Below are 21504 nucleotides of genomic sequence, written 5' to 3' on the forward strand. Positions count from 1 at the left end.
ACAAGGGATGGTGGGGAGGAGGGATAGAGATACTGGATAGGAGGGTAATTAGGAAAATAAAGGGAGAGATGGTGGACTCTGGGGTGGTGGGGAAGGAGGGAGAGATGCCGGATGAAAGGGTATTTAAGAAAAGGTGGATCTGTGGAGGGAGATGAAAAAAAGGAAAGATACCAGACTTCCTGGGAAGGGAAGGGAAATGGAAAGGGAGGACAGAGTTGGCAGATGGATGGTTAGCATGCAGAAAGAAGGAGACCCTGGCAAGCAAGTTATCAGAAGAAAACCAGAGCCTTGGACCAACAAGATTTGAAATATAACCAGACAACAAAAGGTAGAAAAATTAATTTTATTTTCTGTTTTGTGATTATAATATGTCAGATTTGAAATGTGTATCCTGCCAGAGCTGGTGTTGGACTGCAAACGTGAGCTAGGATTTAACAGAGAGAGGAAAAGTCCTTTTTGTTTCTTTATTTTATTTACACCACAGCGCCAGTGTGGTTAGGAGAAGCCAAAGGGGGTGAAAAAGCTATAAAACCCACCAGGAATTTTGAAAAAAATCACCCAACTGGGCAGGAAAATCGAATTGAAAAACCAATTCAATAGGGCTGAATCAAATCAAAAATTTTTTTCCTGTATCTGGCAGCATTATTTTGCTCTACTATCTTAGACTTTAGGACCTGGGATTGGGGAGAGATGGCATCCTCAGTACTTTATAATGCAAGTGAAACGAGGATTTGGTCAGACTTTTGAAGGGTCTGCAGAAAAAAAATATTGTATAGGCCGGGGACATGAGACAGCAGGAAATGGGAATTTTTCTTCCTTCTATTTTTGTGAATGGAAAGGCTGAGGATGTCAGAGAATTCAGTTAAAATATGTGCTTTATAAGAAAATATAATAATGTGTTTTATAAAGTTTATAGCATAGCTGGCCTACCCAGTGAGGTGTTCCTAGTGGTGATGGTGGCAGCGTGTCAATGTGTTGAGAGGAAGAGGTGGTCTGGGAAATTCTGCTGAGCAAACTCCGGGCCCATTTCCACCCCCCAGTTAGTCCACTCCACTCAACTGGTTCACACACTGAGTGGGTCTTTGGGTGTTGTTTTGGGATCTCTTCCAGTGGTTTATCTCCTTCTGGTCCAAGGAAGGAAACTTTGTTATCCTTAGCATTGACCTACAGAATATATTTGTAACAGTGCTGCTTGTGTGGCATTAGGCTATGTAGTGATCGAAAGAAAAAAACAGACCTTTGCACATTTTTGCACTATATGGTGGGTGTATGAGGAGATTCACATTTCCTGCACAGCTAAGTCCATGTGAAGTTACCTTGTGCTGTATTTGACATCTAGCAAGGTCTCTGTTTGAAAGGAAAGATCTAAACTTAAAAATGAAGTGGCCAGAAGTTATGGTAAAAGCAGATAGTGTAGCTGGTTTTAAGAAAGATTTGGACAAATTCCTGGAGGAAAAGTCCATAATCTGTTATTAAGACATGGGGGAAGTGTCTGCTTGCCCTGGATCGGTAGCATGGAATGTTGCTACTCTTTGGGTTTTGACCAGGTATTAGTGTCCTGGATTGGCTACCATGAGAATGGGCTACTGGGCATGATGGACCATTGGTCTGACCCAGTTAGGCTATTCTTATGTTATGTTCTCATCTGTAGGGGCCTTTGTTTTCACTTCTTATTTTAATGTATTTTTTTTCTGAGAACTTATCAGTGTTTTTTTATAATGAGAACAAAAATGGAAGAGAATTAATGTGTGTGGGATGAGGGGGTAACTAATTTCTTCAGCTAAATAATTCAATCCACTTCAAACAGACATAGGAGAACTCACGCACCATTCACACACCCTCCAACCAAAAACGTCGAAAGAAAAAAACTGTTCGACAACCTCCTAGCCATTCGAGCTGCAACACTCGACCCCCAACCCTACAACCAATTGACATCGACCACATACTGCAAAACCTTCAAAAAGAAATAAAAACCCTTCTATTCAAAAAACACATAAAACCGAACTAACACAATCAGAACTGTCCCAAGCATCACCTGCAACTACTCCATATGTACTTCTGATGTCATGACAATTCAGACATAATTTATGTTATGTTATGTTTGGAATATAAGAAAATTTTCACTGCCTGTTTCTATTCTGACCATTTATTCTGTTTCATGGTCATTACAAAAAATATATATATATATTTTTTTTTTTTTTTAATCTTTATTCTTTTTTATTTCTTTCAACAAGTGTACAATATTATTACAATTAATTCACATAACTCACTTGACATTCTTAAACAATATTATTATACATGTTTTAATACCCCCCATCCACCTCCCATCCCTTCCCATATCAACAAAATATTTCATCCAAACTTATACATACTTGTACATCCCTCTTTCATAATACAATTAATCTTACATTAAATCTGTCCCTCCCCCCACCCTTTCTTCCTCAAACTCTTTATTCATTTTATTATACAAAGTAATGCACAACAATATATATCTCATCATAGTACATATATCCCCTTATATTTCATAACAACATATTTCCAATAAATTTACCCTCTTTCCTTTTCTATTCATACCTATATACCATGTTTCTTATATCCATTAATCAGTTAAAATATACCGCTAGCTAATTAAATTATCCTATCCCCCCCACCCCACCCCATTTCTATAAATTATCCCCTAAGGAAAAAGAATAAATCTTAATCATTATAATAATCAATTAATGGCCTCCACACCTCTTGAAACCTTTTAAAATACCCCTTTTGTACTGCAAGAAATCTTTCCATCTTGTACATATGACAAACTGAGTTCCACCAGAAACTACAATTCAGTCTAGAACAGTCTTTCCAATTAGTTGTTATTTGCTGAATTCCCACTCCAGTAAGAATCATCAATAATTTGTTGTTTGCTGCAGATATCTGACTTTTGGCCCTCATACACATTCCAAAAACCACTGTGTCATAGGATAATGCCACATGACTCTCCATTAATATGTTGACTTGATCCCAGATTGATATCCAAAATGCCTGAATACATGGACAATAAAATAAAAGATGGTCTAAAGTTCCAACTTCAATTTTACAATGCCAGCATCTATTAGACTTAGAGCAATCTAATTTTTGTAATCTAGTAGGGGTCCAGAATGCTCTATGCAACAAAAAGAACCATGTTTGCCTAATAGATGCTGACATCGTACCTTTAATTCTCCAAGACCAAATACGTGGCCATTGAGATGCATTAATCTGATGCTTAATCTCAATGCTCCAAATATCTCTTAATCCATTTTTAGGCTTCTTATTCAAATAATTAGATATAATTTTATACCACTTTGCGGCCTGATGACCCAGAAAATCTGCCTGGAAACATAAGAATTCTAAGCTGTAATGATCATTTAAAGATTTCCATTCAGGGAACCCCACCTGAATAGCCTGCTTCAATTGCAACCACTTAAAACTTTGTTTTTTATTCAGACCATATTTATGTTGCAATTGTGAAAATTCAAGCATCTTACCATTATCAATTACTTCCGTTAATGATCTTATACCTGCTTTAATCCAATCTTTCCAGACAACCTTAAACCCGCCTATTTGTATCTTGGAGTTTATCCAAATAGTCTGTTGTTTCGATTTTAAAATAGAATCAGTAGTTAATTTGTCTATAAACCTTAATGTTTTCCAAGTATCCATTAATACTCTATTGTCCTTACGTATTCTAGGCACCTTTATACCAAGCAAAAGATCAAGCCTAAGTGGAAAGATAAGTGATCTCTCCACCTTTAACCACTCTGGTAATTGTTCCAAAAGCTCTGGGAGGACCCAATACATACCTTGGCGCATGATATAGGCCTGATGATACCTATAAAAATTGGGAAAATTTACCCCACCCTCCTCAATTGGTCTTTGCAAAGACACTAAAGCCACTCTTGCAATTTTACCCAGCCAAATAAATTTAACCAGAATACTATTTAATTTTTTATAGAAAGACCCCTGAAAAAACACTGGTATCATTCCCAATTGATAGCAAATCACAGGCAAAATCATCATTTTAACAGTTTGAACTCTTCCCCACCAGGACAAATGTAAAGGATTCCATTGCTCACACATCTCTGTTACTTTTTGTAATAAAATTTTTTGATTTATTCTCATTGTCTCTTCAAGTGTTTTATTCAACCAAATACCTAAGTACTTTATTCCATCCTCTTTCCATATAAAAGGGAAAGAATCAAATATACCTTTTGTACAATGCACATTTAAAGGTAAAATCTCTGATTTAGTCCAATTTATTTTGTATCCTGAGAATTTTCCAAATGTATCTATTATCTTCAGTAGACATGGAATTGTTGTTTCCGGATTTCTCAAATGAAGCAAAATATCATCTGCATAAGCGGATACTTTATAATCCACTCCAGCACATGGAATACCCTGTATGTCCTTTGCCTGTCGAATAGCTAATAATAAGGGTTCAAGAACTATATCAAAGAGCAAAGGAGATAATGGACAACCTTGTCTAACTCCCCTTTGCAACTTAAAAGCATCTGAAATATTATTATTTATATATAAGCGAGCAGTTGGGGAGCTATACAGTGTTTGAATCATTTGTATAAATCCGGATCCAATACCAAACCACTCCATAGCTTGATACATGAAATTCCATTCTACACGATCAAAAGCCTTTTCAGCATCTAGTGATACCGAAAAAGCCGGATCATTAATTTGTTTTGTTAAATAATACATCTGAAATGCCAGTCTAGTATTATTAGAAGAGTGTCTCTGAGCAACAAATCCAGTTTGATTCATTCCTATTATATGCGGAAGAGCTTTAGCCAATCTTAATGCTAAAATCTTAGCTAATAATTTACCATCTACATTTATTAAAGATATAGGCCTGTAATTTGACACCAATGTTGGATCTTTATTTGGCTTTGGCAAAACAATAGTTAAAGATTCTGCCATAGTGCCTGATATACAACCTTTATTCAGTTGATCCTGATATAATTTTAATAAATATGGTAATAGGGAAATTTGAAATTCTTTATAAAACTCTACTGTAAATCCATCTCCACCTGGAGCGGTCCCAACTCTAAGGGATTTCAATGCCATTTGTAACTCTTTTAATGATATAGGTTTATCTAAACTTCCTTTTATATGATCAGGAACCTTAGGACCTTCAATTAAACTCAAAAAATCCAACCCATCTTTCTCTTTATTTAAATAAGACTCCGAAGAATACAGTGACTTATAATATTTTAAAAATTGTTTTAATATATTTCCAATTTGAGAATGTGAATTGCCTAACTCATCTTTAATTATGTTTATTTTTTCCTTCCTTTTCTTTGCTTTTAAATAATTAGCCAATAATCTTCCAGCCTTATTTGTACTACCATAATATACCGCTTGTTGAGCAAAAATATCTTTCCTTACTAACCCAGAGGAAATTTCATTATATTCACATTTTTTTTTTTAACAATATTTGAAATGTCTCCTGTTCCCATTTATTAACCAATTTTAATTCCAAATTTTTAATTTCTTTTTCCAAATTTACATATTGCTTTCTTAGCTGTTTCTTTTTATATGCAGAATATGATATAATTTGTCCTCTCATAGTTGCTTTGAAAGCATCCCATAAAATTCCAATCGACATTTCCTCTAAATCATTAAGTAAAAAATATTCATTAATTTTAGTCTGAAATTCTGTGCAAAATTTAGAATCAGCAAGCAATGCATTATCAAACCTCCATACCGGTTTAGAATTATCTTGATCTACTAAATTAACTTCTATCCACACACCACCATGATCAGATATTATTATTGGTTCTATGTCAGCTTTTACAACTTTCTGTACTATCTGATCTGAAACAAAAATATAATCAATTCTTGAAAATGATTGATGAACATGTGAACAAAATGTAAATTCCCGATCATTAAAATGAAGAATACGCCATATATCTTTTAAATTACATGATTGTATCAAATTATCTAACCCCATTGATTTCATAATTCTACTTGGTTTTTTATCCATTATTGGATCTATAACAGCATTGAAGTCCCCAGCCACCACTAAATTAGTAGTAGCCAGTGGTAAAATTAATTGTTGTAGAGACTTAAAGAATTCACTTTGATTCGAATTAGGGGCATATACATTTAACAACGCCATTGTATTATTGCCCATGCTCATGTCAACAAGTACCCACCTTCCTAGAGGATCTGCCTTAATCATATTAAACGTTGCTGGACATTTTTTATTTATCAATATTGCTACTCCTGCCTTCTTTTTTATCGCTGGTGCAAATAAACATTGTTTTATCCAATTATCTGACAGCTTCATAGACTCTATCCCAGACAAATGTGTCTCCTGCAGAAAACATATATCTATATTCTGTTGTTTGATATATGACATTACCTTTTTCCTTTTTACTGGGTGATTCAGGCCATTAACATTTAAAGAAAATATTTTGAAAGTCATTACACAAATAAAAATTTAATATCTAAGAATCTCCACTTCAATATCATATTATACTCTTTTTCCTTATATCCATACTGTAAATTATCTCGTTCCCCTTCCCCCCAACACCTTCCTATCTCTCTTTCAACATATTTCCCCCAATTCACAAAATCTTTAATAAATACTATATCAACATCTCTTCCTCCCATTCCCCTCCCTACTCCCTCCCTTCCCCCCCCCAATTAATAATGCAAACTTGGAAACGCTCATATATAATCAGGTGACAAAAAGCTCCCTTCAGGCTCTGCCATATACATCATTTATCACTCCTAATAAGCTACATTATATAATATAATATCTTTCAAATAATCTACTAAGTTCAAATTTCCTTTTTTTTTTTTTTTTATTTTTTTTTTTTTCTTTCTTCCCCTCCTTCCCCTTTTTTTTTTTCCCCCCCCCTTATTCCACCTTTTTTCCTCCATTCCCTTTTCTTCTTCCACCCTCACTCCCCTCCACACTTATCCTTAAATTATAAAACATCTATAAATTCAGAATCTTTCCCTCACATGCCCAACAAACTCATTTTCATATACCAATATCTTTTAATATTAAATTGAATTTACTACAAATAAATAAATCAATATTATTGTATTCCTGTGAAAACAATTACATATTAATAAATTATTCAATTTTCTAATTGCATACCCCCTTTAATTAATCTAAAATCACCTTCTTAACCTTAAACATTAAAGTGATATTAAAATATATCATTATATCATAAATAAACAATTTCATCAATCTTCCGCTTTGTGTAGAAAAACTCTCCAAGCATATTCAGCTTCTCCCCATCTCTTCAATTCTTCTTGTCTTTATATCAGCTGCTTGTTTTAACTAATTCATCACTATTATGCATCCATTTTTATCGTTCATTCCCTTTTTTTTTTTTTCATAAAATCCCTAAACAGTTTCAGTTCCTTTAATATATTATAGTCATATAAATGTCTGAATAAATCCAACCACACTTTCCAGTTTCATTATATTTAAATTGTCATCTATGTTTCTACAGAGTCATTCATACACTGAAGAGTCAATCCAAAAGAAATCTGATGTTCTTTGCTTTACAGTCAATTCATAGTGAAATTATTCTTAAATCTTGTTCAGATACTGCTTTATCCTTTACATCTCATACTTTCCTTGATCTTTCTTTCACTTCTTTCAAGTCACTTCTTCTTCCAAACAACTTGCATTTTTTTATAATAAGTTTATATTCTCTTTAAAATTTAGGATTTATCTGCAATCAGGCTTCTGTCTCCTTCATATTTCCAAATTCTTTTCCTTTTTTAGCGCAGTTCAAGTAATCATCCAATACAATTCTTTTTCTGTTTAAACCATCTCTTTTCCTGTAAAGTGTCCTATGCACTTAAGGAAATCTCCATCATCTACCGCCCTTTCCTTAATCTTTGAAATCATGAGTGTTTCCATTAATATAAAGTGCTCTTTGACCTCAGCTAGACTATATTCAATTCTAAAGTGTCAAGAATGTTATAAAGCTGACATCAATATATTCCAGCACTTCAAAAAGAGTCTATAGCAGGATCCTATAAATTGCTGTTTATTGCCTGGAACATCAATATCAGATAAAGGGCTGGAAATGTTACTTAAAACTGCCCTAACTTCTGTAGGGAGCCTAATTTCAACAATTAGAGCCAGTCATTCTTAGTTTATATTTAACTTTTAATATCCACCTCAATCAGAGACATCAGAATGTTCATTCACATTAATATCCCTGAGATTCATAGCATGTGGAATGATGTCATCATAGAATCCTTGCATCCACATCCTTCCATTCAGTTCCATCAGCAATTCAAATCTGTTCCATTTTTAACTGTAACTCCCAAAGTCCAATTCTCCATAAAATATTCTATATCAGAAACCAATCAAAACAAATAAAAAATCAAATGAAGAGAGGAAAAAAAAACAAAAAAAAAACATCTCAGAATCAAAGTATTTCTTACTCCAATCCTTCTGTTAAATTCTAGTCTCAGTTTATGTATTCATAGGCTGTTCACATTGCTCTAAGAATTCTTTTAATTTCAAAGGATCATCAAAGTTTGAAGTTTTATTTGCAAAAGTGACCCTCATAATAGCTGGGTACATTAAACCGTACCTTGCTCCAATCGCTCTAAGCTGTGGTCTCAATTCAAGCAATTTTTTCCTTTTTTGAGCTGTTGCTTTTGCAAAATCTGGCACTATATATATTTTAGAATCCTGGCACTTCAAGGTCTTATTTTCTTTTGCCAGTCTTATAATTTCCTCCACATGCTGATAACGGAGCAGCTTACAAATTAAAGGACGCGGACCCTTTTGATTATCATATCTTTTAGTCGGGACCCTGTGCGCCCTCTCTATTTCCAGAGGAAATTTAACTGTCAGAGGTAGAATTTTTGGTAAAAATTGCTCAAGAAAGGCAATAGGATTATTTTTTTCTACCCCTTCCGGGATCCCAATCAGCCTTAAATTATTTCTTCTTTCGCGATTAGAAACATCCTCAAGATCCCTCTTTAATATTTCTATTTCTTTACAGTCTCTCTTGCAATGAGCTATTTCTTTTTCTGTTTTTTCCACTCTCTTATCTAATTGCTCCACTTTAACATCCACCATCTTCAAACTTAATTTAAGCCCTGCCAGCTCTTCTTTAACTTCCTGTATATTCTTTGCATTTTGTAAAACTATTTCCTTTATCTGGCGCAGTTCCTTAACAATGTCAATATCTTCTGCCTCATCCGTTGGCAATGGAACTTTAGAGGGGGCTATCGGCTCTATTTTTGATCTTTTATTACTTCCTCCTACTGAGTTAGCTTTTGTCAGCTTACCCGATGCCATTATGCTGTTGATCCTCGTCTTTTTAATGAATTTCAACTATTTTTCTGTAGCTATATTTTATTTATTTGAGCCTTTTTCACAGAGCAGTTCAGTCACCCGACCATTCTCCTTCGTCTCCAAGCCACGCCCCCACAAAAAAAAAAAAAAAATATATTTTTTTTTTTACATGGGGGGGGGGGGGGGGGTGTCAAAAAATGATGGGCCCCGGGTGCCACATACCCTAGGTACGCCACTGGAATGGGGTAAAACATATTGGGTGGGGTCGCTTTTTTAAAGCGGTTGGTTGAATAAGAGAAGAACAGAAAAGAGAAGGAGAGAGAAAAGAAGGAGAGAAAAAAAAGAAGATAGCTCTAAGCACAGGTGAAGGTGTCACGAAATAAAAAAGTCTTTAGGCTTATCTTGAATTTATCTAAATGTTGTTCATCTCGGAGTTGCTGTGGCAGAGCATTCCACAACCACCAGAGGTCCCCCAAACCCCCCATTACCCCTACCTTTTTAGAAAAGTTGGAGCAGGAGGGAAACTCAGTCCATCCAGATCAAAATGGCAGGCCTTTCCCTTCCCGGTGCATCATGGGATGCACAGGGAGGGACCTATTGTGCATGTGTAACATACACAGCATCTGTGCCCATTAAAAAAAAAGAAAATAAAAAGGTTTCCTGCCCTGGACAGCGAGGCAGGAAGCTTTCCCCTGCCTCTGCGCATGTGAGTCGCTTTCAAAGCAATCCATGATCGGAGAATCAGGGATTAACGCGAACATCCACATGAATCATTTGCATGCAAACCTTTTAGTGAATCAATAGCTATTTCTGAATTGGACAAAAAAATCAGATCGGTGCAGACCCACATAGTCTTTCTGATCCTCTTAATAAATCTAGGCCCAAATCTATGGTAAGCTAGGGGACTCCTTCCCCTCTTTAAAAAAATTCCCTAGTGACTTGATTTAGTTATTTTAAATATCACTCTAACATGTCAGTGTATGAGCCAACCACCACTCATGCACTGACAGGAAGATGACATTTTGCATTGAGCCATGGATTGTTATCATGTTTAACTTGGCAGTAATTTGCATGCTTATTGCTTAATATATACTATAATATGTTTTTCTTAGAAATTTTATGGTAGAAGCTGCACACTGAGCTAGTTCTAGCATGTGTTTTTCTGTATCAGTTCCAGAGTTGTCACTGAAGGCATACATGCCAAGTCACACAAATCAGGGGTGTGACACATGCACATAGGTCTCTTCTCCAGCTCACACACAAAAATGCACTCTTCACACCCATTAGTTCTATTCCCCACCCAGAGTTTTGACATCAACCCAGAAAAAACAAAATTCTTCATTGCCTCCCCTCACCCGCTTGACAATAAAACCCCACTATGCATCAATAAACTCAACTACCCTATTCAGCCCACCATGAAAATACTAGGTGTTATTCTAGACAAATGCCTAACAATGAAGGAACAAGTGGATTCCCTATTCAGAAAAGGTTTCCTTACTCTCTGGAAACTCAGAACCATTAAATCATACTTCGATACGTCAACATTCAGAATCCTAGTGCAATCCCTCATACTGAGTCAGCTTGACTACTGCAACATCGCCTATCTAGCAATCTCACAAAAGAATATGAGACGTCTCCAAATAAAGCAAAATGCTGCGGTCAGACTTATCTTCGGGCTGAAGAAATTCGACCACGTGACATCCTACTATCGGCAGCTGCACTGGCTACCAACGGAAGCCCGAGTAAGGTTTAAATTTGCCTGCCTCTGCTTCAAAGTACTATATGGCCTGACCCCCAAGTACATAACGGACCTTTTCGCATTTTCTAATAACAAACTCAAGAGAAACACACACCCAAAACTCATTTCTCCTCCAGTTAGAGGCTGCAAAATGAAAAAATACCACGAACACCTTCTCTCTCACCAAGCAGTCCTATGGGCAAAGACCTAGACCAACTGCTTTCGCCCACTACATACGGGGAATTCAGGAAACGCCTAAAAACATACCTGTTCCAGAAATACCTAAACAATTGACCTGCTCTCCCTCTCCCTCCCCCCTCCCTATTCCACCTGAACTTACAGCACTGTTATAAATATAATCTGTTATCTTCATCTTATCGTAACTTTACGTTGCTATTTATCCCCAACAGGTCCTGTCGGACATTACCTACTAAAATGTACATATTACATATTTTCGCTCAGCAAATTGTATTTCTATACTATTGCCTCCTGAGGTCTCTGATCTCTATATTTCCTCTGAATATCTACTTATTGTATTTCGCTGAATGTCCAGCACTCTTGATTGTAAACTGCCTAGAAGTTGCAAGATTGTGGCGGTATAGAAGAATAAAGTTATTATTATTATTATCTCTCTCACTCTTTTACTTCTCCCCATCCTGTGACCCAGTATTTCTTACTCTTCAACCAACCTCCCGCAGCCTGTGACCCAGTATTTCTTACTCTTCAACCAACCTCCCCAACTCCAGGACAGGAGGGAAGGAAAGAGATGCTGGCCCCCAGGAAAACAGATGAGGAAGGAAAGGAGATGGAAAGATGTCAGCACCAGAGGGAGTAAAGAAAGACTGAAGATGGACATGGGGAGGGATAGGAGGGACACATAAGGGCAATGCTGGACATGGAAAGGAGGAGAGGAATATAGACATAGAAAGGAGATGTCAAACAGGGCAAGAATAAGGACATAAGGAAGAGGTTCAACACAGAAGAGGATAGGAGCAGAGACACAGAGGGGAGATACTGGACAGGGCAGATAAGGATATAGAGGGAAGATTAATAATGGTCCTGGAAATGCCAAATCAACAAGGATACCCTGGCAAGAGATGGCAGACGAAAATAAACCCTGCTGAAACCCAGACGAAAATAAACCCTGCTGAAGAAAAAGGCCATGACAACTTTCCATGTTCACTTTAACATCGGCCTGCTAAGCAGGTGCCAGAGACAATTATTGCCAGACTACACACATGTTCAAAGGGCATGAGTGTAGGGAACAACATGGGTGCTGAAGATCAGTGCAAACTGCATGTAAATGCAGTCAAACGAGCTACTTAACCATTCCATCCCGATGCTCAGAAATAGCACTCTGCCCTACCTCAGGAAACCTAACACCAGATTGGAGCTGGCATTAGGCATTTGTCTGATCTTTGGCAAATAGAATAGGATGCTCTCCAGCTCGGCCTGTGTGCCTGCAGCCGGTGCTGAGATCAGCACTGCTCCCTGTCTTCCTCCCCTTGCAGCGATCTGCCTCCTGTGTGCCTTGCAGCTGTGAAGGGATCTGCACTAATTGCCCTCCTCCCCTTGCAGTGGTCCACAGCCTCCTGCAATCTCTGCCATACCAACTGAGTTCCCTGGCCCTGCCACCATCTGGGCATGCACCCAAGAGCTTTGCTAAACACGCAGCTCTTGAGCCAGGTAGGTTCTGCAAAATAACTTTCCAATGTTCAACACTAATAGCGTGCACTTCTTCATAAGAACATAAAAAGTGCTGCTGCTGGGTCAGACCAGTGGTCCATCATGCCCAGCAGTCCGCTCACGCGGTGACCCTCTGGTCAAAGACCAGCACCCTAACTGAGACTAGCCCTACCAGCGCACGTTCCTATTCAGCAGGAACTTGTCTAACTTTGTTTTGAATCCCTTGAGGGTGCTTTCCCCTACGACAGACTCCAGAAGAGCGTTCCAGTTTTCTGCCACTCTCTGGGTGAAGAAGAACTTCCTTACGTTTGTATGGAATCTATCCCCTTTCAACTTTAGAGAGTGCCCTCTCGTTCTCCCTACCTTGGAGAGTGTGAACAACCTGTCCTTATCTACTAAGTATATCCCCTTCAGTACCTTGAATGTTTCTATCATGTCCCCTCTCAATCTCCTCTGTTCGAGGGAGAAGAGGCCCAGTTTCTCTAATCTTTCGCTGTATGACAGCTCCTCCAACCCCTTAACCATCTTAGTCACTCTTCTCTGGACCCTTTCGAGTAGTACCGTGTCCTTCTTCATGTACGGCGACCAGTGCTGTACACAGTACTCCAGGTGAGGGCACACCATGGCCCGGTACAGCAGCATGATAACCTTTTCCGATCTGTTTGTGATCCCCTTCTTTATCATTCCTAGCATTCTGTTTGCCTTTTTGCCGCCGCCGAACATTACGCAGAAGGCTTCATCGACTTGTCAATCAGAACTCCCAAGTCCCTTTCCTGGGAGGTCTCTCCAAGTACTGCCCCAGACATCCTGTATTCGTGCATGAGATTTTTGTTACCGACATGCATCACTTTACACTTATCCACGTTGAACCTGATCTGCCATGTCGATGCCCATTCCTCGAGCCTGATCATGTCACATTGCAGATCTTCGCAATCCCCCTGTCTCTTCACTACTCTGAATAACTTTGTATCGTCTGCAAATTTAATCACCTCACTCGTCGTACCTATGTCCAGATCGTTTATAAAGATGTTGACGAGCACAGGTCCAAGCACTGAACCATGTGGCACCCCACTGGTGACGCTCTTCCAGTCCGAGTATTGTCCATTTACCCCCACTCTCTGCTTCCTATGTTCCAGCAAGTTTTTAATCCACGTGAATATTTCACCCTCGATTCCATGGCTCGCAATTTTCCTAAGTAGTCGTTCATGCGGCACCTTGTCGAACGCCTTCTGAAAGTCCAGATATACAATGTCGACCGGGTTACCCTTGTCTATCTGCCTGTTTACTCCCTCGGAGTGCAGCAAGTTCGTCAAACAAGATCTGCCTTTGCTGAAACTGTGCTGGCTGATGCTCATCAGACCATGTCCGTCAAGGTGTTCAATGATGCGGTCCTTTATCAGCCCCTCTACCATCTTTCCCAGTACTGAGGTCAGACTCACCGGTCTGTAGTTTCCCGGGTCTCCCCTCAAACCTTTTTTGAAGATCGGTTAATATTCGTCACCTTCCAGCCCTCTGGAATCTTTCCTGATTCGATCGACAGATTGGCTATTAGTTGAAGCAGTTCAGCTATGGTCCCTTTCAGTTCCTTGATGACCCTCAGATGAATGCAATCCGGTCCCGGGGATTTATCGCTCTTAAGCCTAACAAGAGAGTAAAGAAGGAAATAGACAAGGGTAACCTGGTCGATATTGTATATCTGGATTTTCAGAAGGCGTTTGACAAGGTCCCGCATGAAAGACTACTTTGAAAAATTTCAAGCCATGGAATCGAGGGCGATATACTTACCTGGATTAAAAACTGGTTGGCAGATAGGAAACAGAGAGTGGGGGTAAATGGCCAATACTTGGACTGGAAAAGCATCACTAGTGGAGTGCCACAGGGATCGGTGCTCCGGCCTGTGCTCTTCAACATATTTATAAAGGACCTGGAAATTTGTATGACGAGCAAGGTGATTAAATTTGCAGACGATACAAAGTTATTCAGAGTGATGAGGACACAGGATTGTGAAGACCTACAACAAGCCATATACACGCTCGAGGAATGGGCTGCAAAATGGCAAATGAGGTTCAACGTGGAAAAGTGCAAAATGATGTATGTCGGTAACAAAAATCTTATACACGAATACAGGATTTCAGGTGCAGTACTCGGAAAGACCCCCCAGGAAAGAGACCTGGGAGTACTTGCAGACAAGTCAATGAAACCATCTGTGCAATGCGCAGTGGCAGCAAAAAGGCGAACAGAATGCTAGGAATGATTAAGAAGGGGATCACAAACAGATCGGAGAAGGTTATCATGCCGCTGTACTGGGCCATGGTGTGCCCCCACCTGGAATACTGCGTCCAACACTGGTCACTGTACATGAAAAAGGACATAGTACTGCTCAAAAGGGTCCAGAGAAGAGCGACAAAAATGGTTAAGAGACTGGGGGAGTTGCTGTTCAGTGAGAGGCTATAGAAACTGGGCCTCTTCTCCCTTGAAAAAAGGAGACCGAGAGGGGACATGATTGAAACATTCAAGATAATGAAGGGAACAGACTTAGTAGATAAAGACAGGTTGTTCACCCTCTCCAAGATAGAGAGAACGAGAGGGTACCCTCTAAAATTGAAAGCGGATAGATTCCGTACGAACATAAGGAAGTTCTTCTTCACCCAGAGAGTGGCAGAAAACTGGAACACTCTCCCGGAGGCTGTCATAGGGGAAAACACCCTCCAGGGATGACAAAGAACCTTAAAGATGTACTCACTACTGTAAAGGGCTGACAGACCTGAAGCAGTTTTCAGTGGCTCAGACCTAATTCACCTTTCTCCAAACTGTGAGCACAAAAATTTAGAAGATGTCAAAAAAGCCCTTGTTATTGTAAGGAAGGAGAATGGGGCAGCAGCATGGATGGAGGATGGTATGGGGAAGGGACATAGCACCGCCAAGTGCACCCCCCCCCTCCAAAGTAGGCACCGCTTGGCCTAAACACCCTCAGCTCAACTGAACTGAGAACTGGAACAAAGACTAGGAGCTTGTGAAAGACCATCCATCTGTCTGCTGAACATAAAGAATACCATCCCATATGATAGAGTTCATTTTTATGCTCTCTATCTCCACCTGCTGTTAGATGATCATAACCCACTTCTGCTGTTCGTGACGAAAGTTTGTTTATATTGATTGTTGATGTGCAGGATTTCACTAAAATGTATGCTTCATTAAATTATGAATGAATAAATAAATCCTTACCTCTTTAGCTATTGTCAGTTTTGTGGTACAAAAGGGGCAGAGAGCAATAGTACGATTCATGTAAGATTCATAAAATAGGCCACTGTTGGACATATACTGGGCTCAAAGGACCATTGGTCTGCCTCAATCAGCCATTTATGTTCTTAATGTTCACCATTTTCAAAACCTAAAACAAGCCCTTGATCTGTCAATAGAAAACCAGGTTTGAAATTGTATACTGAACTTCCTTTTCCAGCAAGAATTTAAAGGATTTTCTCAATTAAGCTAACAAATTCATTTCACCTACTAACTACTCTAGACTGTTTCCATTTCCCCAAGCTCTTTTTCTCTCCCCACACACAAACATATTTGCTCTGCAGCAGCAATAAATAAAAGCCAATAAACTTCAGCATCATTACAAATATTTAATATTTTATTATAACCACAGGAGCATAATTTATAAATGACACACAAATGAAAAACAAAATAACCATTTGGGATCAAGTAAGTTAGAAAGTCCCCATCTGTTTATTCTCCAAAAGTATAAATCTGTGCTCTTGTCCAAGGCTGGAGTGCAGAAGAATTTTACTTTTGCCTGCAGGGGTAAATGTGAAATCACAGGTCCAGTTTTATTGTCCTGAAATGCTGGGTTATAACATCAGGTCATTGAATTGTTCTGGAATGCCCTCACTCACCACAGCAGCTAGAAAAACAGCCCTGACCAACACACAAGTAACTATTACAATCTTTCCTGCAAAGTTGCAGACAGTCTTTCAAATGCTTGGATGTGCATCTCATTCCCAGAAGGGCTGCAGGAATGGTCTGTGTTCTTAAAATTACAGATTCAGGTGTAGTGTGGTTAGAAAACAGAACATGGCACTAGAACCCACTCCCAATAAAAAATGAAAATTGGAGATTTTTTTTTTTCTGATGTAGATTATTAAAAAAGCAAAGTGTAAAATGATTGAATATTTTGAGTCCCGTTTAAGGATTCACATAGGCCAAAACCCAAATTTTTTAAATGAAAGAATAGCCCCTTAGGGTTTTGGTCACAGACACAAATCAGAAGCAGAGCCCTAGGTGGCACATAATGGGGTCAAGCTTTACAAGGAAAGCCTATAGCAAAGTGCAAATCATTTTGATTTTTCTTTGTTTTAAACGCAAGCACGCAGATCTGTAATCACAAAATCTGCAGTTGCACCAAAGTACACTGGAATTTTTCCAAAATTTCAAGGAAAATATTATAATCTATAAATATGTCCTTTCTCAAAGGTTCAATCTACAACCACAAGACAAGATGTTTTAATAACTCAAGCTTTCTAATATAAATGCTTAACTTCAGATGCAAATCTTCAGTTGCCGACTCCAAGCACAAAACACCTTCATCTTTTTTAGCCCTTATTTCCAAATAAGTCTCAAAATGGCTTGTAGTTTTATTAGAGTTCAAGTACAGTTTGCAATCTAAGTGGATACCTGAGGAAACAAAGGGTTCCTTTTACTAAGGTGCGCTAGGGCTTTAACGAGCAGAATAGCGTGCGCTAGACCTTAATGTCAGCATTGAGCTGGTGTTAGTTCTAGAAGCATAGCGCAGTAGAGCATACGGTAATTTCCTGCGTGCGCTAAAAACGCTAACACACCTTAGTAAAAGGAGCCCAAAGTCACAAGATATGACTATGTTATTGCTCTAACCACCTGGCCAGATGAACCTTCAGCTTTTACCTAAGCATGCCTGTTTGTATGAGGGACAAAGTATTTTTATTTACCAGCTAGCTATACTAATACTACTGCTTATCATTTTGATAAGGCTGTCCAAAGTATAAAGCACTTTACAGATATACATAAAAAGACAGTCCCTGCTCGGTAGACTTGCAATATAATCAAGACAAACATTAGGACATAAGAGATATTAGAAATCCATTTACTAAAAACTGGTTGAAACAAGGATGTAAATGAAATCAAGGATGTGAATTAAACGTAGCCTTGAAAAGGTAGGGTTTTAGCCTGGATTTGACTACAATTAAATAAGAAACACAACATTCAAACCTGGGACATTTACTCTAGGTGTGTGGTATAGCAAGGTGGAGTTGGAAGCTGGTGAGGGAAAAGGGCAATGATAAGAGTGACTTGCCCAATGAGCAGAGGAGACTAAAGAGCTGCAGAATGAATGAATAGGTGAATAGAAGGAGCTTGAATTTTATGGAGAAATGGATAAGAGCCTAATTTTATGTCTTGAAAAGGGAGATTCTGTGGGTATAGAGACACCAGTGAAAGCTCTGCAGCCACTGGAATGGAAATGTAGTTCAGTAGAAGACCAGTGATGAGCAGATTGCAGTTGTCTAAGTGGGAGGTGATATGAGTTCATGTGTGTTGAAGAAGGAAGGTACAGATTTTTCTGATGTTAGAAACAATCAGCATATTTTGGTAGAGAAAACGAGAGGAGTCAATAATAACCCTAAGATTAGGGGCTGAGAGAGATTGGAGAAAATTTCAAGAAAGGAAGAGAAGATGGTAAGCAATGTTCCAGCTAAGGAACAGAAAGTTGTGCAGGGGCAGATTCCTGCTTGTGAGAGCAGGGAGGGGAGTGCATAAATTTCACGAGGCAGGCAGGTGCTATGACATGCTTTATTTTACTAATGCAGTGGTTCCCAACCCAGACTTCAGGACACAGCCAGCCAGCTGGGTTTTCAGAATATCCACAATGAATTGCATGAGACAGATGTGCGTACAGAAGTAGCATACACATTTATTGTAGCTATTCTGAAAAATCCAACGACCTGTATGTGACCAGAGGATCAGGTTAATAATTACCACTGCATTATGCCCATCTTACATTCTAAGTGGATAACAATGCATTACTGGATTAAAAATTTTGATAAATTTAAAAAAAAACCCAAAATATTGGGGTTTTTGCCAGGTACTTGTGATTTGGATTGGCCTCCATGAAGACGGGATACTAGGCTAGATGGACCATTGGTCTGGCCCAGTAAGGCTATTCTTATGTTCTTATATTCTAGACATAGGATACTGGCTAGTAGAAAGCTCCCATCTGCTGGTCATCAAAAGTAAGTGAAGAAAAGAGAATGCCATCTTAATGTACAAATACAGAGAGAAAAAATAAAACAACTTTACAGCAATGAGTGAACATGCCCATAACATAAAGCTGTGCAGATTACTAGTTTAGCGGAATATCTCTTGCTGGTTTTGGTCTAGTCCCATGCACATATGTAAGTACCATTACTGTTAAGTATAAAAATAAAATATGTCTCTTATGTCCTTTTCTGCCTATTCCAACTGACTTGTCAAACAGAGGATTAATTCTCATTCAAATAACAACAACAACAATTTTAGGATATCAAGCCTACTTTCCAAATAATGCTCAGGGTGACTCGCAGGGCCATTAGTATTCAAGTAAAATTGGTTCCTGTTTCAAAGTACTTACTATCTAAGTTGGTACCTAAGGCAACAGAAGACAAGTACCTTGCCCAAGGTCAAAGAATTAGTGGAGAAAGTAAGATTTGAATCCTGTTTCCTTGCCTCTCAGCTCACTCTCATCTCAAGTCTTAATGTAGACTCTGGAACCACAGGTTCCAGAACACACTGAGATGGAAGTTAAACCAACCACTAAAATAGCACCACAGCAAAAACACACACCCTTTTCCTCAAGTAAAATCTTTCCCCACATAGTGCTCCTGATAGCATTACTTGCCTTGCACCAAATGAAGAACACTGGCCTGGACATTCCTTCAGAAACTCCCTCCATTCTGTACAAAGGCCCAATGACATCACACACATCATGCCATCTGATTGGATGCAGTCTGTTATGTCCTTCCTGACAAAGATCAAAATGACCACCGCTCTACCATTAAGAAAAATAAGCTTGCAAGGAAGATAAAGGCAGCATTTCAAAAACCATTTCTAACACAGGGCAGCTAAAATTGCCAGTTTAATTTCAGAGGACTGCTCTGGGCAGGAGGCTAGAACTTTCCTTTAAAACACTCACTCACTTCTGATTTGTGTTCACCTTCAAGGTGAAAAGGTCAGAATCAAATAAACACATTTTCAAGGTTATTCTTTGGGTTTTCCCAGTACAAAATCCTTTCCCCTAGTAAGCTGACATTTGTGATTTTTTTTCCAGCTGTAAACCCAACAAATCTAAGCACCCCCCTAATAAAGTACATAAAAATAAATTTGGTTGGCCTTCAAAACAAGACCTACTTACAGAACCATGGGCTCCCCTCTAAAGTCTTCCTATTGTGGAAATGGACTGGATCATCACATGGAGATCAAAGTACAATGTATAAAAGTTAGGAGCATTTTAAGATTCAAAATATTTACATATTAACATATAGTACAGATTTAAAAATAGATTATGTCCCTTATAAAACAAGAGATTAGAAATTGGCAAGAATATTTTTTCTAATTTTCAAAATGTTTTATCTTCATTTTTTTTTTTTTAAAGAGACAAATGGCTTAAAAATGAGATCTCCAAGAAGTGCAATGTGGAAGGACAGAGCGGATACCTTGGTACTGGAGGGTCCTGGTGACCAAGATGGCTATTCCTATTCCTGTTTCATTACCCTGAGGGAGGGAGTTAACAGATAGAGAATCTAATAAGCTAAGCTAACACAGGAAACATGGTGGGTTGTATTGAACTTTTTTCAGTATTCTGCATCCCCTTGCATCATGCTTTTTAACCAGTGATGCTATACACCATTGACGCTGGCCTTACTGCTCTGAGATGTTTCCAATGTAGCCTAGGGTAAAACAAAAGAATGGTTCTTTTAAAACACATAAAACACAATTTAAATTATTTTTGTATAAAATATGCCATTGCTTGGGTCATGGACATAACACACATCCGGGAAAGATGAAATCAAAGTCTTGTTTATAAATGCAAATACCCAAGAAGTTAACTAAAGTCATTTTAGTACTGGCCTTTAAATGGAAAATTATGTTTCTTACTTGATAATTTTCTTTCCTTTAATCATGCCAGATCAGTCCAGAAGGGATAGGTTATGTTCATCTACCAGCAGATGGAGACCGAGAAAAAACAGTCCTAAGAGCTTTACTCTTTAAGGATATGCAGCCTAGAATGTTCAGTATTTTGAACAGCCAAGCAATGGCGCTCATAACAATTATAGCTGACAACTGGAAAAGACTAAAATCAACGTGGCACTAAGGCTATACTATTAAAATTATAGAATGAAGGTCACGCTCAACTGACATACAGTATTTCACTGAGTCAGGATATGTTAGGCATCCACCATGTGAAAGAAATGAAAAGCAGAAGCTATTACCTGCTGCTCAGCGCTGAGCGGCTTCTTGAGAATTCACGGGAGCCAGTCAAGAAGCCACTCAGTGCCAAAGCAAGCTCCTGCTCGGTGCTGCTCAGTGACTGAAGAAACCCAATCTCGGGCAGCCACTACTGACCAGGTTAGCAGCGGGGCAGGAGCGTGGAAAGCTCGCTCCTGCCCGCTGCACCTCTGAACCACCAGGGATCGGCAGAGGAGGTACGAGGACAGGGACAGGGGACAGAGCCTGGTAGGGAGAGAGGCTG

The 21504-nt window shown here is 38.7% G+C and overlaps 1 protein-coding gene across 12 annotated transcripts in view; it reads right to left on the minus strand.

Moving 5' to 3' along the window:
* Positions 1-16358: 16358 nt before the first annotated feature.
* Positions 16359-21504, minus strand: part of LETM2 (leucine zipper and EF-hand containing transmembrane protein 2) — a 171128-nt gene continuing 165982 nt past the window's right edge. For all 12 annotated transcript variants that reach the window (XM_033948609.1, XM_033948608.1, XM_033948606.1 and 9 more), the window contains one exon: positions 16359-20701. In XM_033948609.1, the coding sequence (XP_033804500.1) occupies positions 20651-20701 (51 nt within the window). In that variant the 3' untranslated portion in view covers positions 16359-20650. The remainder of the gene's footprint in view (positions 20702-21504) is intronic.

The sequence above is a fragment of the Geotrypetes seraphini genome, chromosome 6, assembly GCF_902459505.1.
Source record: "Geotrypetes seraphini chromosome 6, aGeoSer1.1, whole genome shotgun sequence".
NCBI classification, from domain to species: Eukaryota; Metazoa; Chordata; class Amphibia; order Gymnophiona; family Dermophiidae; genus Geotrypetes; species Geotrypetes seraphini.